At 49.4% G+C, this 24,071-nt stretch overlaps 1 protein-coding gene across 1 annotated transcript in view; it reads right to left on the bottom strand.

Annotated features, from left to right (window-relative positions):
- Positions 1–24,071, bottom strand: part of DCDC2C (doublecortin domain containing 2C) — a 97,902-nt gene that overhangs the window by 58,580 nt on the left and 15,251 nt on the right. The window contains 4 exon segments of the mRNA XM_024118560.1: positions 1,709–1,751; positions 5,484–5,621; positions 10,173–10,301; positions 15,045–15,121. Coding sequence (XP_023974328.1) covers positions 1,709–1,751; positions 5,484–5,621; positions 10,173–10,301; positions 15,045–15,121 — 387 coding nt within the window.

The raw sequence follows: 24,071 nt of genomic DNA, 5'->3' as shown, positions 1-24,071 counted from the left end.
CCAAAGTCAAAACAACACCACCATGAACTGAGGACACAACACAAGCAGGTAGCGATAAACCCGCACTACAGGTTGAACAGATGGATTCAATTATCTGTGTGCTCAGAGGCTTCCAAAACCATGAAAGTGTGGGATTTCAAGCCTGTACTCTTCACGCTAAATAACAGTCATCATTCAAACTCCAGTGCCCGCACCGTACATGAAGACACTGGGGAGGCAGAAAAGAGTAACTCTGCGGGACTAGAATCCTGTGCGTCCACGCCGGCGTCTTCCCTTCCGGGGTCATCTGCCCCCTTCTCTGAATCACACTTCACCACCTGCACCTTTTTGCTGAGCTCCACACGTTGATCGCTCCCCATCCTACAAACCATCATCCTACGCACGTGACTCATTCATACAAAATGTGTGTCGTGACGTAAGTCCAGGTGTCTGTCCCCACCAGATGGAGCGCACCCCAAGGGCAGAATCGTGTCTTTCATTTTTGTGTTCTCAGTGAGTCTCATTCATTCATCCAACAAACACTTAACACTAAATGCAATCCTTAGAGAAAATCGAAAATAAATAAAATGATCATTGAGCTCAAGAAGCTACCAAAGTAACAACAGAATCAAGTCAGAAAAACCTTGATACCAAAAGCCAGACGACAAGAGAAAGAGGTATTCTAAGCTAGTCTCACTTATAAACAGACGTGCAAAAATCCCTAACAACTTTTAGCAAAACTTATTCAGAAAAGTCTTTTTTTTAGTAGCGAGGCTTTTTAGGTGCAGGCCGGCTGGGTAAGGACTGTGGCCATGAATTCGGTGTGAAGAGGGTCGGGTCAGCTGTGTTATCCCCTGCAGGGACTCTGAGCTCCTTCAGGGCGAGTGCAGACAGAGCGAGGGGCTGGGCTCCAAGACTAGGCTTTCACCAGGCGAATGCAAGGTGGCCCCTAGGGGTAAGGAAGCCAAAGCTCCGTGCAGGAAGGTGATAAACGGTGGGTAAGAAATCTGGGCTGCAACTGGAGGAAAGCAAACCCAAAGGCTGTTTGCCAGATATTGGAAAAGGACAGATGGATACCCTGGAGAGCCTCGAGGCCGGTGAGTTCTAGAAGGACGGGACCAGAAAGCCGGGAAGGAAATGGCAGGCATTCAACAGCTTTGTGGACTGAACACTCACGCAGTAGAGCCGCTAAAGTACTGATTCTGTAAGCTGGTTTGGGATGTTTTCATCATGTAACCAGGTGATAAGGGCCCGTGGGAGCCGCCGAGGTCTGCTTTCTCCCTGTGCTCTGTGCCGCGGTGTCAGATTGTGGGTGCAGACGAGCACCACACACCCCTCTGTGCCTTCCCCCGGTTGCCAGATCCGCCTGGCACCTCCTCCCAAACGCTGTCAGTGCCAGAAGACCTGTGTGGCTTTTCATCCCCACACTCACCGTGTGGCATCACTAGCCCCTCGGTGTGCCTCCCAGCCCCAGACTCTGAGCTCCAAGGATACACCTGATGCCTTGTTCGGCTCGTTCACAGGAGTAAGCCCGTGCTGAGAAGCTTGTTCTACAACGGCGGGGCCGGCCTGTCGTGTGTCCTTTTTTTTTTTTTTTAATTAATTCTTATTGGAGTATGGCTGCTTTACAATGTCGTGTCAGCCTCCACTGCACAACAAAATGAATCAGCCGTACAGAAGACACCAGGGTCGACCACGCTGTCATCATCCCTTTTTAACAAGCACTCACTTTTTTCTTTCTTCGCGAATACTTCTCAATGTCTGTGTACTTTCTGAAAAACAAAAGAGAGTCAAGCTTGAAATGTGTGAAGCCCACCCACTTTTTTCTTTCTTCCCGAATACTTCTCAATGTCTGTGTACTTTCTGAAAAACAAAAGAGTCAAGCTTGAAATGTGTGAAGCCCAGCCAAAAACATCTGAACAAAAATGTCGACTGCTGCGTCAGCCTCAGGAGGCACGGACCACGAGGAAGGCGCTTTCTGTCCCCAGAGGACACAAGCCCACATCAACAGCGCCTCCCAGGCTCAGGAGAAAGGGCCCCAAAGAAGTCTGTTCACTTTCCTTCCCTGAGATCTTCTTTTTTTTTTTTTTTTTTTTTTTTTAGTATTTTAAAGTTTTATTTAAATGATGATGCAGGGAAGGGGCTAAGAGAGGTAGGTGAGACACTGGCCTTGGGTGCAAAATTTAAGGGGACACCAAACAAGCCGGTCATCAGGATGAACAGGACTTGAATGCAGCACTTGAAAAATCAAAATGCAAAAAGTAATGCACGATGAACAAAATATAAAAATTTTAAATGAAGGCAGGGTGAGTATTACCGATTTCTCCTTTTGACTCAGGCTCCAGCGTAGCTGACACGTGCTTTTGCATTACAGAAACATTTCTCACAGATCAAACCCACAATAAGGTTTAAAAAGTGCGTTTCTTAACAAAGAAAAGGAGAGGTAATCCGGTGTGTGTGACTGTGGTGTGCAAATGGCAAAGACTGTGACAATGGGAAGAGGTTCAAGTGTAGGTGCTGGAGGGCAGGTCTGGGGCTAGTAGGTGGGTGGGTGGGGGGTGAAGTGGACCCCAGCTGGCCCTTGAACACACCCCCGAGGCCTGGGGAGCCATGCTTGCGCCACGAGCGTCCACCCCTTTGGCCAGAGCGGACTGGTCCCCAAGGGCTCCCAACTGGAGCCTCCTGGGTCCTGGCTCTTCCCTGAAACCCTTGAAAATCCAATGGCTCCTCACTTACGGGGGGGCGGGAGGCGGGCGGGCGTCTGACCTAAGGCTGTGCGTTTACAGGCACCTCTGCCCCAAAGCTTCTATATGATCTTGGGGCGGCGAGGAGGGGAACCCTAACATTTTTAAGTTTTTGACGGTGGATTAATCACGTTTGCAGACACAGTTTCGTCACACAGCCCTCACGATGACACGCAGAGCAAGCGTTACCGCTCCCCCTGGGCTGGTAAAGAGCCCGGGCTCCGGACACGAGGGTTGGCTCAGTGCCCCGCAGCTGGTCAACACAGACGAGCCGAGACCAAGATCCGGCGCAAAACCCAGTCCATCCTCTTTCCAGCCCGCCGCAGGGCGCTGGCTCTCCTCTGCGCCTGACAGCCACGCAGACCCACGCGCTGTCTCTGACTCTCCACCGACTCCAGCCTCGGCCGCGCGCGTTCGGAAAGGCCTCCCCTACGCGGGTCGCCAGCAGCCCAGCACCTGCCTGGCCCGCTTCCCGTGTGGTGACCGGACCGCAGTCTCTTAGCGGCTCTGCGCATCCCAAGCCCAACCTCTCCGGCGAGGGGGGAAGCTGTTTAAGCGACCAGCAGATTCAGGTCAGGGCTCAGCACACGAACGGACGACAGGAAGACGCAAAACACGCTGAAAAGGCGGAGGGGACGCGTGCGGCAGCAGCGGACGCAGAGCAGAGAGAACCGCTCGACTCAGTCCGGCGGCCCCACCACACCTCCACCCACCGCGCCGTCGGGACCGTCAGCTACGGACTAAGATGTCGACAGAGCCTGGAAATAGCCGCGCTCACCAGACGCGCGGGCAGGACCCTAACCTAAGCATCTGCCCGCGTATCACACTGCTGGGGGCTCCCCATCTGCCAACAGGACGAAGGGAGCCTTAAAGTAGAAAACCTAAGAGCCTAGGAGCCAAAACGGGCATAAGGTCCCCCAGACACGGCTCTCCCGGTGGCGTCTCAAGTCTCCCAAACGCACCCAGAGCTCCTGCAGGGCACCTCGGGGTGGGGTGAAGGCCTACCACCTGCAAGGCTGAAGCCACCTGCCTGCCCCACGGCGAGGTGAGAACTGACGCCTCGTTCTCAGCACAGTGACCGTAAGGGCACGACAGAGAAGCCCGGCAGGGAGGGTTCCTGCAAGCCCTCAACTAGTCCCACGTCAGCGCGGGTCAAACGCACCCCGGGGCTAAGCAGCCAAGGGGGCGACGTCCCACGGACGGGCTTGTCTCAGCGAGACCTGGAGATGGGGAGCAGCGCTCGGTGCCCGCCCCCAAAACCGTACCGACCTCGGCGTGAAGGAGCACACGCCCCCGGGGGCCCGACGCCCCAGCGCTGCAGAAGCAGCTCAAGGCCCGGCCCTGGCGGCACGCGGACCTGCCGACCGCCGGCCTATCCTCCCGGGCCCCACGCCCGCCTTCTCGGCGGACCCAGGGGCAACAAGCCCAGCCGCAGTCCTCATCCCGGGGCCTTCCTTTGGACCCAGACTGAGGAGCTGGGTCAGTGTGTGTACCTCAGAACCTCAGTCCTGCGGGTCAGCCTTCCTCCCGACGCTCCGCCGAGCCTGGCCCAGCCCCGACACCCGGCCCCAGGCGCTCAGGAGCTCACCTGGAGCTGTGGCCCCGAGAGCCCCAGACGCACACAGAGGTGTCCGTATCTCGCCAGCACATCCGGAACGTGAGGAAGGGATTTGGACTCTACAGACCGACAGATACTTGGAGTTGGGAATACGGAGGTTTTTTCACACAAATACACCCTGAGCAGCAAGGTGGGTGAGACACGGAAAACCAAGGAGGTGTCAAGTGTCATTCTGCCCTGGGGATGTAACCAGACCACCTCATCTCGTGACTTCAAGGACCGGGAGCCATGAGAAGGGCTCTCTGCACGTGCAGAGTCTGCTCTGTCCTTGTGAGCACCGGTGCAGGACACAGGACGCGACTCAGAGCGCGAATGCTGGGCTCTTCTACCTCGGGGAAAAACCCCCGGGCGTCCCCCAGGCCTGGGCCTACGGGACAGCACTGCGCCTTCCCTACTGGTACTCGCCTGCCCTATCCTAGATGCCAGCCCGAGAGCACGGGGACAATCATCGCATTACCCCAGGGGACGGGACAAGAGTCCCCACCGTCTCATCTTCCTCCCAGACATTCCTTCGCGTCCACAGATGCACACGCCGCGGTGTGCCCTGTTACGCGGGTCCAGGATCTACTATAAAAGTCACTGCTTTGTCCACCAGGAGAGACTGCCAGCCTGCACACACTCTGTTTTAGATAAGGAAAAGCAAGTCGAATTAAGAAAACGAAACTGTGCCAGATGGAGCGCGGGCTGCCGTGACCGTGGCCCGGGGCCAGCTCTATGCCGTACGTTTAGACTCTTGACCTCTGAGACCCCAGGAACCCCGGAGACAGACTCACTACGGGATCTCACTGTCCTTGTGGCTCTATCCAACAGCAGTGGTTCCTCCATGCCAGAGATTTTGAAAATTCAAAACTGCCTCATAGGGACTACGCTGGCGGTCCAGTGGTTAAGAAAGACTCCGCGCTTCCGACGCAGGGGGCACGGGTTCGATCCCTGGTCGGGGAACTAAGATCCCACATGCCGCGCGGCACGGCCAAGAAAGTATTTTTAAACAAACAAAAAAACAATGCATCATGTATAAAATGATAATATCAAGTTTCACTACAGAAAAATAGCAGATACCTAAACTGACCATATTTGGGAGAGGAGCTGGGGGGAAAGGCAAATGTGACTAAGCGGGAAGGGAAGGAATGAAACGTGCTCACTGTCGGACTTCGCTGGGAACCTTTGGGGACCTCCACTAAGGGAAATACTTGAAGGCCTCCAGTCCTGTCGCGACGTAAAAATGGTTGTCTTGCAAATCCTCTGCGTTGTCCAGAAGATGTCCACTCATTGTAAATAATCTGCGAGTAAAGAAAGAAAACATGAGCTGGAGACTCAAGAGCCGTGACATCAGGCGGGGGGCATCCGGTACATCATGCGACCTGGTATGTGGACCACAGGAGAGCTGAAGCTCTGCAAGCAAAACGTAACCCAAACGGGCTAACGGAGCCCTGCGGGAGCGGCTCTGCCAGGGTTGGGCTCGCTTTCCAGTTTTAGATTTTTTTAATTAAAGTGTACCTTTAATTATGTACAAGTATTCAGAGGGCCCTGAGAACATTTTAAGCTGTTGGTTGGTATTCAATTAATTTTAACTAATAACAGTTAAAATTAACACAAATTGGCTTATATTGTTATAAGAATACTTGGAAAACAACCTGGCATTTACTAGCAAATAATATGCCCTTTTGTAAGCACAAAAAGACTAACATTTGTCTACGTTTTATTCTGCACTCTTTTTTGGCATGTATTCATTCATAATTCATTTATTTAAGAAAATATTCAATTCATTCAATGCTGAGCATCTGTTAGGTACCACACAATGAGGTAGGCATGGCCCTGTGTAAAACATATGAAATAAGAAAGCCACTGCTTCCCCAAAGTCAAGAAGTGTATAAAAGCCTATAAGGGCAAGTATGACCAGAGAAGGGCAAAATGTCGGCGTTCTAAGAGGAGAAAGATTAAAGGCAACTGTAGGCTTCACTAAGGTGAAGTGTACAAGGGTAGGCAGGAGTTCCTCATGTGACGACGGGATGAAGCCTTTGGGGCAGCAGAAGGCGCCTCTGCAAAAAGCCAGGACACAGGGGACTGACTGTCACCGAAGGGTGACATGCACCCCTGGGTGAGACGGAGCTTGAACGTTGAGGCCCAGAGCCTGGAGTTCTAGGGGGAGGAGCTTATCATCGATTTAGTCGGAGGGGGTGGGGGTTTGCTTGAAGCCTGGGGTAAGCACAGCGCTCCAGCAACAGGCGGCTGGCCATCGCGCGTGGGACGTGACGGAGGAAAAGCACCTCACCTGGGGGGGAGGCGCAGAGCCATCGCAGGGTGTACGACGCGCTCACGAATGACAGCGGTGAGCACAGGAGGGGAGAGGAGAGAAGGATGCAGGGCACCTGGAACGGGTGGGGCCCACAGGACTCACACCTCCTCCCCTGAGCAGCCCCCAACCTCAGCGAGCAGGGAGCCGCCAGACGGCCGGCTCACGCACAGCGCTGGACCCCCGCCCCGGAGCTTCCGATTCAGCGAGTCTAAAATGAGGCCCGAGCATCCGTTTCTAACAAGGGCAGCTCCCGGACCTGCTGCCTCGGGTCACCCTGTAGGACCGGGACGAAGAACTTCCGGACAGGGGACAACTGTGAGATGCCCCCGGGAGTGGAACACAGGGCTTCCAGGTGAGAAGCAGGGCTTGGCCTTCCTTCCCCTCCTGTTGTCACCTTGGGACAATCGGTGCCCATCCCTGGAGGGCTCACAGCTGCACGAGGGTCCCCAGGAGCAAGTCAGGGAGCTGCAGACGCGCTCGGCGGTGAGGGGCCCAGGGAGGCGGCAGGACTGACTGGCCGCGGCCGCGAGGACAGCCTCCCCCCAGAGCTCAGGTGCTGGAGGCTGGACCGCGAGGCGCCGGGGGTGGGGCCTTGGGAGACTCCGCCAGAAGCAGGAGTGCGGGGACACGCGGACCAGGAACTTAACATAAACGTGGAAAACGTTACAAAAGAAATAAGGGAAATAAGAAATAAAGAAAGAAGCACAAATGATTGTTTGGAAGATAAAATAGAGCAACTCTCCCAGGAAGCAGCAGGGAATGATAATAGAACATACAGAAGTCAAGAAATAAAAATGATCAGAAGTGCCATCAACCAGATAATGAGAATCCCCAAAATAAGTTAAATTAGGAGTAGAAAGGAAGAAATACAGGTAGAAGTAACAAAAGACTCGCGTCACAGAATGAAAGAAAGAGGGAAGCCCTCCAACTGGAAGAGTCCACATATGGTGAAAAAGCAGACAGAAGAGTTGGGGTTCACCAGCACTGCCCGACCTGTGCCTGACAAATGCGGACTGAATCAAACGTTGAGGGTGGAAACGGCTGTATCTCAGAGTCTCAGAACTCGGCAGGGGCCACTCACCACCCTTCTCTTCCGGCAGGTAGAGAGCTCTGCCAGGTGGACGGAGCCCAGGGCTGCGCGACGTGGGAAATTCACCCTCTTTCCTCCTCAATTCCTCCCCGGGCTAACCCTCTCCTTTCCGGAACCGCGTGGGGCCAGCCTCACGGCCAGGCATCTCCCATAGCACTGCATTTCCCAACCAGGGCTGGACCAGGGTGAGAAGCACCCGGGGTGCAATCTGGAGGGTGCCCGCTTTCAGGGGTGCACCAGCATCTCCTCCCAGGCCCAGCACACCCCGACCTCTACTCATCCGCCGTTCTCAAGGCGAACCTCTTCTTCTGGGCTGTTCCTAGACTGGGCTCCATGCCTGGCTGTGCTCCTCTCCTACACGCTCTGCCCTCCACTGTGATTCTTTTTGATTCTGCCTTCTCTGCGGGGCCACAAGCTCAACAGGGGTGAGCGGACCAGGATGGGCCTCCTGAGTACAGCCTGGTGCCCACCGTGCAATCAGCACGCAACACACGTCTGTGAAAAGCATATTTTTCTAACACCGAGATCAGCAATAATCTCTCACACAGAGACCCACACACAACCTTAATGGTTTCTCTGGAATATATATATATATATATATATATATATATATATATATATATCCCAGAAAGTTCAAAACTATCCAATAAATCAACTAATTTTAATACCACTGAGAACTTGGCTAAGTCTCTAACGGACACAAAAAAAAGGTATAGTAGAAACCTCCACTGAACCATATTAACATTAGCTAAGGAATGATAAATACAGATAAATACAAATGACTTTTCAAACGTATGTTGACTGTTAGCTGCCGGTTCCATTCAAAGATAACATGTACGTTGATTAAAAAAACAAAAAAACCTGTAAGTGCATATATTCCATCACCCTTTCAAGCTTACTATTGAATATTTGTACTTTCTAAGCATTTCTTTTATTTCCAAGCTCTGCACTTTTTCTAAACTCAGCCACAGAGAACGAATTTCAGCCCAGGGAAAAAAAGAAATCAGCTTATTGATCTAGTGTCCACTTTTCCCTCTAGATATCCTATTTCCTTGCTTGCTTCTCCCTTACAAAGATTTTATCTCTTCCTTTCACCACTGTGTGATACTTGTGATTTTATAAAATCCACTACTGCTTCTGGCTTCTTCCACAAATACGCACAAGCCTGCCTGCTCCAGACAACTGCCCCCGTTTCTTTAAGGATAAAACACTAATATCTGTAACTGCATCCTGAAGTCACTTGGGCACTTACAGTACTTTTCATTCTGTAAACAGCTGACTTCCTAGAACGCTGGTGTCCACGGTCATTCACCACCCTCACTAGGCTAGCGAGGATCCCATTGCTCTAAATGTCCCGACAGTCACGTCCTGCTCACTAGCAGACACATCGGTTTTCATGGTTGGTATCACAACTCTTGACTGTCAACAGATCTTTTACGTTTTAATTCACCCCCGAGAAAGAGTTAATGGACCCAAAAGTGAAAAGGGACTGAATGTTTTGCTCTTCCTCCCCAATGCCAGCCACCTGGGACCATCACCGTCCATAAGGCCGACGCTTCTAATGGTCCTTCGGCCTCACTCCACATCACCCGACTTCTCAGCTTTAAAGGTCTGTGTCCTCCTGCGCTTCCCCACCCACTCCCGTGGCGAGACCCGGGCCTTCTCATCACCCCATGTGTTCCCAAGGCCAGGTCTTCTTCACCTCCCGCTACAGCCTGTAGCCTCGCCGCTCTCCACTCCCTCCCTCCCGCCCTCCCCCAACCGCCAGGCCGGGGTCTGAGACCACCACACGGGCCACCCCTAGGGTCACTTGCACACCGAGCCCCTCCCCTGCTGGTCCTTCCCACCCTCGGCCACGGACGAGTCTACCCGGCTTCCCCTCCCTCGCCCCAGGCTGCCGAGCAGCAGAGGAAACCACAGCCCTGCAGCGTGTCCCACTGCAAACTCGGGGTCCAGGCCAGTGGGGCGCCCAACGCTGCTCGGCCAGCGCAGCACGCCACCTCCTCCACCCAAGGGCTCCATCCCCCCGTGACGGGCCCCGTCACCACTCGGACACCAGCTCCCCTGCGTGGCTCCCCGAATTCTCCTGCCCAGGCGGCCTCATTACATCACCTGAGCATCTAACTGAACGTTAATCACTGGCCACCCGGCAGGGGCACGGGGGACCCGGGGGATCGGGGCGACCACATCTCAGCCTTGTTAGCTGTATTCACCACGCCGAGGGGGAGGCAGATGCTCGCTAAACTTTGCTGAATGAATGAATGAATGAAACTGTTAAAAATAAGTATGGCCCAAAGGCTGCAGAACTATTGTCTGCCTGAAGAATTAAAATTAGAGTTCACGAGGAAATCATTTCAGACCTTGCTGGCCGGGCAGGAAATTCTCACTGAAAAGCACAGAACGAGCCCCTCCTTCCGGGTCCCCAGAGCTGGGCCAGAGCCTTACTTTCGAACGCCCCCCAGAGGAAAGACCTCCTCTCCGATCGTGGCCAGCACGCAGCTCCACTCCGTCAGGCTGAATCTGGGTATAATAATCTTTACGGGTGGAATAAATAATCTTCCATTTGTGAAAACACTGCAGGAACCGAAGGAAAAGCCTTCGTTAGGGCCTCACACCTTGGGGGAAAACGCTGGGAATTCACGAAAGATACCCAATTACAGAAGCACGGAGACCACACGGAGCCCTGAGCAGCCCCTGGTGGCCCACGCGCCGCCGCATGGAGGACAGACCCCGAACCCCGTAGCGCTCAGGGCCAGGGAGGGGCCAGAAACCCTGGCGACACGGCCTCGTGGGATAGAAGACACCCCGATGAACAGGGCTAAACTCTACTCTTTAAAAAGTAGGCCTCCGTGACAACGGGGAACATGGAAGAAAACTGCGTCCACTTGGAAAACAAACGGGGAAATCTGGCGTTAAAAATGCAGCTGCTGTCCCCTCCGTGGAGCCAAGAGAGTGTCGCGGAGGAAATAACGCGCAATCCTCTGGAAAGATAATAGAAACCGCTGGTTTCACTCTCGCAGTTTAAGGCAGCTTCCCTGTGGTCCTGGTGGGTTTGTTTTCTTACTTCTATGGGCTGGGGCTGGGGACACGGCTGGGGTCCGCACAAAACCCAGCGCAAAGCTACTAGTTCTCTGCTGTTATAGTCAAAGCCACTTAGCAACAGTTGCAAACTCTTATTAAAATATTGTAAAATATGAGGCTATTTCTTTAAGTCTAAAAGTTATGGATAGCATTTAACAATACGGGAGCTCAACTTTACGGTGCTGGCTTTCAATCTGTTACTTTGTTATTTATGATTACTGTTGTTGTTTTTCCTTAAATGTAAATAATTTAAAATTGGAGAAATACATCTCTTGTTCCAGAGTAAATATAAATTTTAAGTTAACACGTTGGTGCACAACAAAAAGAATCAGGTTTCTCAGCTAAGGCTCTGTGGAAAGAGGCTTGCCACCACCCCCAGAGGCCACCTTTTTCCATACTTAAAGCCTCTGCCCCAAAACAAACTTCGAAAGGGACATTCCGTGCAAGTCGTGGCACAGCTCATCTGTGATGTCACCGTTACCCTGAAGATTTGCTGCAAGGTTTCCACCTATCCGTGTTCCTAAATGGTGCACGCCAGAAGTCTCTCCAAACACAGACGGCTGATACTACAAGAAATAAATGTTGAGACAGGGCCATGTGTTTTTGTCTACATTTTTAAGATATTTAATACAGATTCTCAACGCTGAGTGCGGGGAAATAAGCACACTGCTATGGACTGAACTGCGTCCCCCGCAGATTTTGGCAGCCCTCGCAGGCTGATACACACACACACATACACTGTTGACGCGGGTAAAAGTGAGCACGATCTTCCTGAAGGGCGACTTGGGGACACAGACACGGAGACGCGTGGGACCAGGAACCACTGACACAGCCTGTCCACTCCCTGAAATCCAACCTACGGAAATGTGGGCACGTATATGTGAACCTGTAAAAACGTCTCTCGCAGGGTCACAGGCGAACCTCAGAGACGTCGCGGGTTTGGCCCCCGACCACAGCAACAAAGCGAGCCACACGAAGTTTTTGGTTTCTCAGTGCCTAGAGAAGTTACGTTTACGCTATACTGTAGTCTATAAAAACAATGTACGTACGTTAATTTAGAATACTTTATTGCTAAAAAAAATGTTTACTATCATCTGACAACAGAGGGCGGCCACAAACCTTCAATTTGTAAAAGAAAAAAAGCATCATCTGCGAAACACGAGAAAGCAGAGCGCCGTAAAACAAAGTAGAAAGTATGCCTGTATTTACAAACACCAAAATATAAAAACAACCTAAATGTCCAAGTGCAGAGGAATGGTTAAATAAATCATAGCACAGCCATACAATAATAACGAATGCAGCCATTTAAAATTGTTTATGCAGAATTTGTATTTAGGGGGAAAATGATCAAATACAATTAATGCTGTAAAAAAACACAACAGCAAGTACAGAGAGAACTACAAGTAAGCGTCCCTCAAAGTTAGCAGTGGCTGTGTCTGAGGAGAAGGGTAACTAGTGACTTTTATTTTATTCCTAACACATATCTGGATGTCCACTTTTTTATACTAAGCACGTAAATACGGAGAAAGGGATTTTCTAAATTGTTAACGATAAAGAAAGAAATGTGAACAATAAAGAAATGAGGAAATTTCAAGTTGAGAGGGAGTGACGGACTTAACACATCGCCAGAAGTTTTCCGGTTGAGCTGGAGAATGAACTAGACCCTTCTCGCTCTGCCAGATTTTAGGTCCGCGCTGTTTGAGCATCAGACAGCCCGTCTTCCACCTGACGATCCAGGTAGATGGATGACCAGCCCCAAGAAATACACCCAAAGATTGTTCCCCTAGAAAGTCTGTGACAGAGAGGTAATGGACAGGCACAGCCCCTGGACACACAGTGAAAGCCCATCATTGTTAATTATGTACGGACCCCTTTTGTAATACCAGGTAGCCATTTTTAAAAGCACAACGTATCTATGTGGGCTAATAAGAAACCATATTAAATTCTGTGGTGAAAGAAAAAGGAAGATACACAACAACGCTTGCAGCATACATATGCCTCTAAATCCTTGAATATGCAAAGCCTGTCTTACAAGGACACTCCAGAAACTTTTAACAGTTGCCTCTGGGGATATAAAGTGGGCAGAAGATTTACTTTTAATGTATACCTTTTAAAACGATATATTTACCATGGGTGTAAGTTACTCTGGCCATAAAACATAGTTAATTTTTAAAAATTACTTTGAAATAAGAGAGGTTACAGGCATAAAACAACTTTACCAATACACCTCCCAACGTGCTCATTAATTTTTAATAGGTAATATTTTAAATATTTTAAGTAAGACATACTTTAAATTTTTTAAATAGGAGATGTTTTGAATTTTTCAAAGTAGGAAACAGCACTTGGATCTAGGAAAGGATTTTGCCAGGTGACGCGGTGACGGTGGTGTTAGTGGCAGTGGATGCCACTTACCGTAGCACACAGCTTCGTTAATGACAGACCAGGACACGGACCTGAGCCTCCACCTCCAGGCTGGCGGCTTCTCCTGAACGTGGTCTCGACCAGCTGAATTCTGAGGACACACAGACAGTCAGGGGGAACGGCTTCTCTCTCCACCATCCAGCTGCTACAGGACTCACACTCAGCACCCCCCCACTCCCTCTACCCCAGCTCCCGGCTTACCGGGCAGGGTCAAAACACCTTTCACCTCGAACATCAAAAACTCTGAAAGCCATCGTGACTATTTTCTGTTTGTTTTTTAAGTTACAAGGTCTCCCAGCAAACATGATCAGGTCTTCCCTTGGGAGAAAAGGCCTTGCATTTGGATGGATATTTGGGTCCATCTAGTGGAGTTTCTAGCACACCATATAAAGAATAGAGCACGTGCCTTAAGAATAACTGGTTTATCACAGAAAAAAAAAGTCTGTCAAAGTAAGTGAGAACCATTGACAGCGTGGGTCAGGCTCCCCCCAAAAAATGTATGTCTAGTGATACGTGTCTCTGCCAGAAAGAACCCATAAGCCAATAATGTTCCCTGAGATTTCTATCCATTCTTCAGAAAGAGATGTCCTTCATAAAATTTAGAAATACTGTGTCTCTCATTATTTCAGAACAGCTCTCAGATGTATAAAAGGCACAGCGGAAGGATCTCAGATGTGTGAGTGGCTCCCTTGCAGAGGCCTAAGGAAAAGTATTTTAAAGAAATGATGGTTGGGTTTTGGAAGGTAAGTGAAAGGAACAGCTTAGCTAATAAGCAGGTCATGCTTGCTCCGTCCTTGGGCTTCCCAGCCGGCGGCTCCACCGTGTCTGGCAGGGGGCTCCCAGCCTCCCGGGCCCCCAGCCCTCTGCTGGTCAGCAGGGGCGTGAAGGATGACTCGGCGGAATGTGGGCTCTCTGCTACCCAAGGCTGGGACTGGCCTGCTGCTGCCGCCCCCAGACATAGAGCCAGGACCCTGGAAACTCACTGAGATTCCTTCCGCTGGGAACAGAACCGGGTAAGAGGGAAGGGGCCCTCTGGAACTTCAAGTCAGGGATTTTCACCCCTAAAATATCAAAACGGCGCCATATATGAAGGATTGGGAGGAAATGGCTGCCATCTGGAGAATTCCTGCCCCTTAACGAGCACTGGGTGGGGTTTCCTGGGACTCTGCAGGCGCATGTCACCATCCTTACAAATAAGGATGCCAATCCAGAGAGCGGAAGCGTGTGCAGGTCACAAAGCCGACAAGGTCAAAAGCGGGATTTGAACCAATGTCTGACCTGAGTCAAGCGTGTTCTCTTTCTACAACCCCAAGCGTAACGCAGGCCGGCCCACAGAGGGGTCCCGATTAACCGGGACAGAGTCCCCGGCACCTCTACACCTGCCCCACCGGCCGCTTCCCGGGGCAGCCAGCCCTCAGGCAACCTTGACCAGGGCGCGCTGAGCATCAGACAGCCCGTCTCCCCCGCCAAGGGGCTTTGGCGGGAACATAACTTCTACATCTCCTTTCACCGTCCAGCAGCTGCAATGGCTAGGTTACCAAAACTACATAAAAAGCTAAGGCTAAGCTGTGCATTTCCACCCCACGTGAACTGGCAGCGCGGCGGGGCAACGGCATCGCTTCTCCAAAATCAAGGTTCACGGGAGAGGAACATGCAGCACCTGAAAGGCTCAACCACACAGAAGGCTCCCGGGAGGAAGGACGAGCGTCAGAGAGAGAAGGGGGAGGACGGCGAGGAGTGGGGAGAAGGGGGCGCAACGTCTTTAAGGAGCTCCACAAGCGGCGGCTTCTCACCCCACCACCCCACTGTACTCACTTGATCTGTCGGGATAAACGATGGAACGTTTGCCACCTGGAAGGCACGTCTATGTCACAATGCACCACCGGCCTGATCTGAAAAAAAGAGAAAAGAAGCCTCAGAATTCAAGCCAACAAACGCTTGTTAAATACCAACAGTAGGCACAGCATTCGACCCCAAACCTAGGTAAAGGTGGGGCAGCCTCGCTACGAGAGCGCAGGGCAGGGCCCGGGAGGGGCCCGGGCTCCGTGCCGGGCGGCGGCCAGGGGTCCAGGCGGGGCGACGCGGGCGGCTGCGCTGAAGGCCTGTGCGGTCCAGGCGGCGGCAGGGTCCCCGCCGGAGGTGCCCAGCAAGGGGCTGTGTGGTTCGCGCTGAGGATGCCCCCACAGCCTGGGCGACCTCCGCTGGGGCCCCGAGACGGGACGGGGGCTTCTAATTCAGGCCACGGGGTTCAAGCCAGGATGTCCCGGCAGGTGAGAACGCCTTCCCAGCGTGTCCCGACCCTTCTCTTCTCTTCTCTGTGAATCCAGCCTGAGGGGCGGAGCCAGCTCTGGGGCCCCATTCAACCTCGGCCTCACGCCCACCGGGGCCCAGACGCGCAGGCAGGACAGAGGCCCCGAGAGCTGCGCCCCGCCAGCCCCGTGCCCCCTCCTCACGGCAGGGCTGGCCTGGCCCCTGGCCCCTGGCCCCTGGCCCGGAAGGGAGGGCCCCGCGGCAGAGGGCTCCGCCCAGGCCCCCCACCGGCCCGTCGCCCTGCACCTGCCTGACCCGCCAGGCCGCCCGGTCACACACAGACAGGCCAGCCAGCCTCTAATGTTGGCGCAGTTCCACCGAATTATCCCAAGTTGAGCAAAAGTCACCTACAGCAGTTCCCTTCCCGAGAATGACACCCAAGCAGTATCCTCGGGGCTCACCGCGAAGGCAGGAGCAAGCTGTGCAGCCCAGTAACAGGGAAGGCAGACGTGGGCAGCTCACGCTTCTTCCCAGCACTGCGTCTTACATGAGGAGCCGGGAGCGCTGTTACCCTGTCTTCTGAAGGGGACGACGGGGGAGGGGGGGAGGCGGAGGTGCCGTGGAGAAGCCTGCCCCGGCATCTCACTGCAAGCACGGAGCGCATCCGTCACGGAGCGAGCAGAAGAAATCTGGGGGGCAGCCTGGGAGAGGAGAGACCACAGCCTCGGGGATCGGACAGACCAGGGGTCAAACTCCAGCCCAGCCCCTTACTACCTGTGTGACTTTGGAGAAGCACTGCACCTCTGAGCTACAATTTATTAATTTGGGGATGGGGAAGATATACCTTGCAGGGTTTTTATGAGGTAACATTTTATAAAAGGCACAATGCCATACCTATGATCACATACGATAAACACACAATCTAGTAAATGTGGGAGTCTCCCAACACACACAGACACGCAGAATCCGTGTCCTCCGGGGGGAGGGGAGGGAGAGAGAGACCATTTCGGCATCTCAGTTGGATTACAGCCCAAAGAGAATTGCTGATTTTACCCACAGCCAACTGCTCGTCCGTCCCCAGACGCCCCATCTCGGAACATGGCACTGCCCTAGACCCACCTGTTCAACCACCAAGCCTGGGAGACACCGGCGGGTCCTCTCTTCCCTGACACCCACAACTAAGCCATCAGCCCATCTCTCAGTTCTACCTCGAGACTGCATCCTGGGCCACCCTGTTCCTGCCACCCCGCTGGCCAAGCCTCCCCATCCCTCCCCTAACTCATCTCCCCACCCCCACAGTCCCTTCTTCACAGCAAGTGGAGGAGCCTTTGTAAACACAAATCAGGACGCGATCACTCTCCGACTTAAAGCCCCAGTGGTGGAAAGACCCACACTTCCAGTGGGTCCCCACTCCTCAGCCAGCCCACGCGGCCATGTGGCTGGCACCGCTGCCTCTCTGCCCGCTTCCCTCCCACACCGCCTCCCGTGCCTGCCTTCTTCCAGCTCTTTAAGCACCGAGCTTGTTCCCACAAGCACAAGACCCTGACCCCGGAATGTTCTCCCAGATCTTTGCACAGCTTGCTCCCTCTTGCATTAAGAAGTCAACTTGGATGCCAGCTCGTCAGACAGGACTTCCCTGATGATCACGCACCTTGATGTATGTTCACCACAGCACTCGATATTGCCTAATATTTTTGTGTTTATTTACTTGCTTGTTACTGATTCCTCCTTGTAGAGTGTCAGCCTCCTGAAAGCAGGGAACTTGTTTGCCATGTTCAACAAAGTATTCCTAGTGCCTGAACAATGAGCGGCCCATGGTAGGAGTTTGATAAGTATTTCATGAATATGAATGAAGAATGAATGAATAAATGACAAGTGAGAAACAGCTCTGATACTCGGGAAAGAATCCCGGAAAAAGTGAGTTCATTGAGGATTCTGGCAATGCACACCTACATCCATTGTTACCCTACTGTCATACTATATATAAAATTATATATCCTTGCGTACTAATAGTGACAAAATCAATGCCATGAATATCAACGACTACCGTGAATCTGCAGACCTAGTTTGAAAACAAAACAACAGAAATTATCCTCTGCAAAATTCTATTAAGGTACAGCTACCCTGAGAAGCAGTTTTCTCCTTGATTGCATAAAATTATGGAAACAATGAACTAATTGCTTTTTTACATGTTAATGATTCATTAACCCTGATAGCACCTGCCTAATTAAATGACTCCAGCAATTAAATGCATGCTTCTGGATTTTTCCCCTGTACTCCACATAATAATCTCCGAAGAAGCACCAAGCAAACGTGCTTTTCTGTTACTGTCTGATGGTGATGACAGTTTCAAGACTCGTGTCATTCACCTGCCCCGAGAGGCAGGACTTAATGGGCTTTAGGGCTCTTTAACAAGGGTCCAGGGTAATTGAGCCAAATCTACCTCAGTGATGGAGGACACTCAAGGCTACCAAAGGTGTGCTTCCCCAAGTAGCACCTATGGATTACTGAATGCCTACTATGTGTCAGGCACTGCACTCAGACCTTTATATGCATTCATACCTAATCCTCAAAATCACCAGGCAAAATATCCAGGTAACAAAGAATCAGAGACGTTATATAACCTTCCCAAGAACACACAGCTATCAAGCGTCCTGGCCATGATAAGCCATCAAAAAATATTTTATTATCGTTTTTAGCAAAATGGAGATTTGAACCTACACCAGTATACCACCTGAGTCATCCACGATTCCAGGACTGGCTCCGTCACTTTCTCACTGTGTGACCTTCGTCAAGTTGTCTCGCTTCCCTAAACCTGTTTCTCTGTGCATGCAATGCAGATCCAAGTGGTGTATATGTAGTAAGTCAGACAGAGAAAGACAAATATTACATGATGTTACTTATCTGTGGAATCTAAAAAAGAAATATACAAATGAATCTATACACAGAACAGAAACAGACTCACAACAAACTATGGTTACCAAAGGGGAAAGCAGGGGGAGGATAAATTAGGAGTTTGGGATTAACAGGTACAAACTACCATACGTAGAATAGATAAGCAACAAGGATTTACTGTATAATACAGGGAACAATATTCAACATCTTGTAATAACTTATAATGGAAAACAATCTGAAGAAAATATGTATAACTGAATCACTTTTCTGTACACCTGAAACTGACACAATATTGTAAGTCAACTATACTTCAATTTAAAATACAAATATAACATAAAATTTGGCTAAAGGAAAAAGGTAAGAAAAAAAAAAAAGTAGCGCCTACGCTATAGGTTTGCTCGCGATATGAGTAACACAAAGTGAGAGAACTCGCTCTCCGGTGCTCAGCAAGGTGCCTGCAGTGAGTTAAGAGCTCGGCTGACAGCAGTGGTTGTTATCTGTGTTGTTGCCCCTTCTGCCCCATCATCCTGCTCCGACAGCCCTCCGTGAACATCCTCACGGCCTTTTCCACGCAAAACATCAAATAAAAAAGGCCCATAGCTGATTGATGTGCCCCGCTCCGTGGAGAATGGATGTCAGCTCCCCGCTGAGGATGCATTTATAGGTTGGAACTGATGCTCTGAATGACTCCAGATTTGCTGACCCCCCCCGAGAAACCGTCCCACAGCAACAGACAGCCACGCGATTTACGGAGCCTGCTGGCCATCCCAGGAAGTCCCTACTCGGAAGCAGGGTCACAAATAAAACCAACCCAAGGAGAGGAGAGTACCTGCCCCAAATTCTGCCCGGCTGCAGACTCCCGGAAGGCACTCGGTCATCGTTCCATTCATTTGTTTAAGCCCTATTTGCGGAGGACACCCCTCCATGGGAGGAACTGTGCTAAGCGTTAGAGACGCAAAGGTGAGCAAGACCGGCATCATACCTGGCCTCGGAGGGCTGGGAGGCATGGGGACACAGACCACTGGACGAGCGATCCGTAAACAAGCAGACAAGCACACGCAGCTCTGTGATGAGGGCTCTCTGGCGGCCAGCATGGGGCGCATCCATCCTCACAGCGACACAAAGCAGGCTTCCTGGTGGAAGCGGCCTCTAGGTTGAGACCTGACTTATAAGGAGGAGTCAGTCCGTGGAGGACGGGAAGAAATGTTAAATGAGGCAGGAGGAACAGCATACACAAAATCCTGTTAGAGGACTTTGGATACATCCTCATGGATACAAGGTCTTTGGGAAACAGAAACGTCTAGACTAGACACTGGACACAGAGGGAGGAGTGCTGAGAGGCGGGGCTGAAGAAGCAAAACCAGGGCCAGATCAAGGAGGGCCTTCACATCCGCCGTTAGCAGTGTAGACTCCATCCCCTTGGAGAAAAGAGGCATGCCTTGGAGTGTTTGAACCAGGGAATTGATGAGATCCAACTGGAAAGGGACGGGCTGGATGCAGGAAGACCAGGCGGAAGGCATGCAACTCTTCCCAGGAACAGCTCTGGGCGCCTCGGCAAGAATGGGGCTCAGTAACTGAGCGCGCTTGAGACGAGGAACAGGAGGGACAGGGCCGGTGGTGGGGGGCGGCGGCTGCGAGAAGTAAAAGCTAAGACGATTATCTAGGTTCCTGGTTTTAGGAGTTGAGTATACAGCTCCATTCTCTGAAAAAAGGAACACAAAATAACAACTGGGTTTGCGGGAGGAGGCCAGTGAGTTCAAACGCGGACATGCTGAATCTGAGGTACCCTTGGGACATCCAAGTGACAGTGCCCTGTAGACGGAGATGTGGATCCTGCGCTAGAGAGAGGCCTGGGTGCCTTGGGCACAGGATGGTGGATGATGAGGCAGGTGCACTGCCCGAATGAGAAGAGGGAAGGAACCAGGGTAGCACCTGGAGGGAAGTGGGGACTCCAAGGACAGACAATGACACTAACGCCCCAAGAAAAATTTAGGAGAAACAACCAGAGGGAGTAAGAAGAGAGCAGGGTTTCAGATGACACGGGAAGAAATCACTTCAAGAATGAGAAAGAGGACCGGTTCCCACCCACCAGCGCGGCTGTGAACAAAAAGGCCCACATGTCCGCCAGATGTGGGATAGACAAATAAAATGTGGTCTATTCATACAATGGAATACTCTTCCGCCACAGAAGGGAATAAAAAATCAATACACACTACAACATAGACAAACTTTAAAAACCTTGTGCTAAGTCTAAGAAGTCACATGCAAAAGACCATATATTGTATGATTCTATTTATATGAAATGTCCAGAATAGGCAAATCCAGAGGCAGCTATTATTACTCTTATTATCTTTTCTCATCCACTTAAGATCGTTCTAAGCAATTCTCCCTATTCTCTCCCCATTATCAGCTTACCCACAAAAGATCCTGAATAGCCAAAGCTATCTTTAAAATGAAGAACAAAGATGGAGGCATTTATAATCTATAAATATAAATCTATAAATATAATCTGTAAATATATTTTTATATAATCAAAATAGTATGGTGTTGGCATAAAAACAAACCAATAGACCAATGGGACAGAATAGAAAGCCCAGAAATAAACCCATGTGTATACAGTCAATTAATATTCCACAAAGGATCCAAGAATATACAATGAGGAGAGAATAGTCTCTTCAATAAATGATGCTGGAAAAACTGGACAGCCACATGCAAAAGAATGAACCTGGACCCCTGTCTTACACTAAACACAAAAATCAACTCAAAATGGATTAAAGACTTGCACATAAGACCTGAAACCATAAAACTCCTAGAAAATATAGGGAGTAAGTAAGCTTCTTGAAGTTGATCTTGGCAATGATTTTTTTGGATTTGACACCAAAAGCAGATGTAACAAAAGCAAAAATAAGCAAGTGGGACCACATCAAACTTAATACATGAAAAGCTTCCACTCAGCAAAGGAAACCAGCAACAAAATGAAAAGGCAACCTACTGAAAGAAAATATTTGCAAACCTTGTATCTGATAAGGGGTTAATATCCGAAATATACAAGGAATTCATACAACTCAATGGCAAAAACCAAAAACAACCTAGTTTATAAATGGGCAAAGGACCTGAATAGACATTTTTCCAAAGAAGACATACAAACTGCCAAAAGGTACAAGAAAAGGTACTCAGCGTCACTGGTCATCAGGGAAATGCAAATCAAAACCACTGTGAGATATCACCTCACACCTATCAGAATGGCTATCACCAAAAAGACGACAAATAACAAGTGCTGGTGAGGATGTGGAGAAAAGGGAGCCCTCCTGCACTGCTGGTGGGAATGTAGACTGGTGCAGCCACTGTGGAAAACAGTATGGCGATTCCTCAAAAACTTAAAACTGGAACTACCTTATGACCCAGCAGTCCCACTTATGGGTATATATCAGAAGGAAATGAAACCATTTTCTTGAAGAGATATATGTACTCCAGTTAGTATTCATTGATGCATTATTCACAATGGTTAAGGTCTGGAAACAACCTAAGTGTCTACCAATGGATGGATGGATAAAGAAAATATGTTATATCCATACAGTAGAATATTATTCAGCCATAGAAAAGAAGAAAAGTCTGCCATTTGCAACACATGGGTGAAACCGGAGGACATTATACTAAGTAAAATAAACCAAAGAAAGACAAATACTGCATGGCGTCACAAATGTGGAATCTGGGGGGCAGGTGGCAGAAAGTGGAAACAGAGTAGAAAAATGACTGCCAGGGCTGGGGGTGGGGGAAATAGGAAGAGATTGGTACAAAGGTACAAACTTTCAGTTACAAGATGAATAAGGTCTGAGGATCTAATGTATAACATGGTGACTGTAATTGATAACATCACATTGATATTTGCTAAGAGGGCAGAACTTAAGTGTTCTCATAAAAGAGAAAGAAAGAGAGATGTATGTATATACATCAAATCATCACACTGTGCACTTTAAATATCTTACACTCTTGTCAATTACACCTCAATAAAGCTAAAAAATATGGTATATATCACTTAATAGAATACTCTGAATCCACTAAAAATTATTATAGGAGCATATTTGTTGACATATTAAGATTTCATGATTCATTGTTAAGTAAAAGGGGATTTTTAAAAAATAATACATAGAATATGCTCTCATTTGTGCTTAAATTAATACATTTGCAAAGTAAGAAGTATATACATGTGACCATTGAACAACACAGGTTTGAACTGCATGGGTCCATTTATATGCGAATTTTTTAATAAATATATTGGAGAATTTTTTGGACATTTGTGACATTTTGAAAAAACTCATAAACTTCATAGCCTAGAAATATCAAAACAATAAAAAGGTATGTCATGAATGCATAAAATATATGTAGATACTAGTCTATCCTTATATAGGCATAAGGTGTGTGATAGTTAATATAAAATTAATAATGTGTTAGCTTTCTTTCTGTGTTTATTGATACAACTTTGCTTTCAAAAAATTACATTACCGTACATAGGCCTTTCTCTCTCATAACTGGAGAAATTGCCTATCAGCCTATCATCACAGAGAAGTGGGTTTTTTTAATGCAACAATATTTCCAATACCGTATTATGAATATGACTGCAATAATGTGCGCCATAAAATTTGTATAACAATTTATTCATTAGTGTACAAGCCAGGCTACCACAGAGCAATCATGTTGCCGGTTCTTCATTATCAATGCATGAATCGTTACACATGTAAATAAATATGAATTTCCTTTTCATATTATCTTTTCATGTTGATGTCTGGTGTTAGTAACATGTATCACATCTACAGTGTTTTGCATCATATAAGATAATATTGACTGCTGACAGACAATTCATGTAAACAGGTGACATAAGCATACAGTATCAATAAATACAGTACAGTGCTCTAAATGTGTTTTCTCTTCTTTATGATTTTCTTTTCCTTTTCCAGCATTTCCTTTTCTCTATCTTACTTTACTGCAAGAATACAGTATGTAATACAAATAACACACAAAGTATGTTATCAACCGTTTCTGTTATCTGTAAGGCTTCCAGTCAACAGTAGGCTATTAGTAGTTGAGTTTTAAGAGTGAAAAGTTATACATGGATTTTCAACTGTGCAGGGGGTCAGTGCTCCTAACCTCTGCATTGTTCAAGGGTCAACTGTATATATATGCATATATGTCCACCTAGGTTAGAAGCATATAGAAAAACATGGTGGCTAATCTCAGGCTGATAGGATTATGTGTGTGTTTCCTTTTAAATTACATACATTTTCTCATTTCTCTAGAACGAGCATGAATTATATAGTAATTATTTTAACAGAAACAGAAGCTTCCAAAAATGTGTTCAGGACCGTTCAAAAGGAGAGCCAATGGCAAGGCCACTGAGAGAATACGATGGACTTGGGTATCGGCTCAGTCAGTGCAAAGTACCTCAGCCAAATCTTGAGCCAAAACACAGTTAAATTTCATTCCCCTTGCTTTTCAATCAGATAGGGAATCACATAAAACACGTTATAGACATTTATATTAAAAGTTAATTTTTAGGGCTTCCCTGGTGGCGCAGTGGTTGAGAGTCCGCCTGCCGACGCGGGGGACGCAGGTTCGTGCCCCGGTCCGGGAAGATCCCACGTGCCGCGGAGCGGCTGGGCCCGTGAGCCGTGGCCGCTGAGCCTGCGCGTCCAGAGCCTG

Source organism: Physeter macrocephalus, chromosome 12 (genome assembly GCF_002837175.3).
Source record: "Physeter macrocephalus isolate SW-GA chromosome 12, ASM283717v5, whole genome shotgun sequence".
NCBI classification, from domain to species: domain Eukaryota; kingdom Metazoa; phylum Chordata; class Mammalia; order Artiodactyla; family Physeteridae; genus Physeter; species Physeter macrocephalus.
Note: the sequence above shows the minus strand (reverse complement) of the source record. Positions and strands in the feature narration are given on the sequence as shown.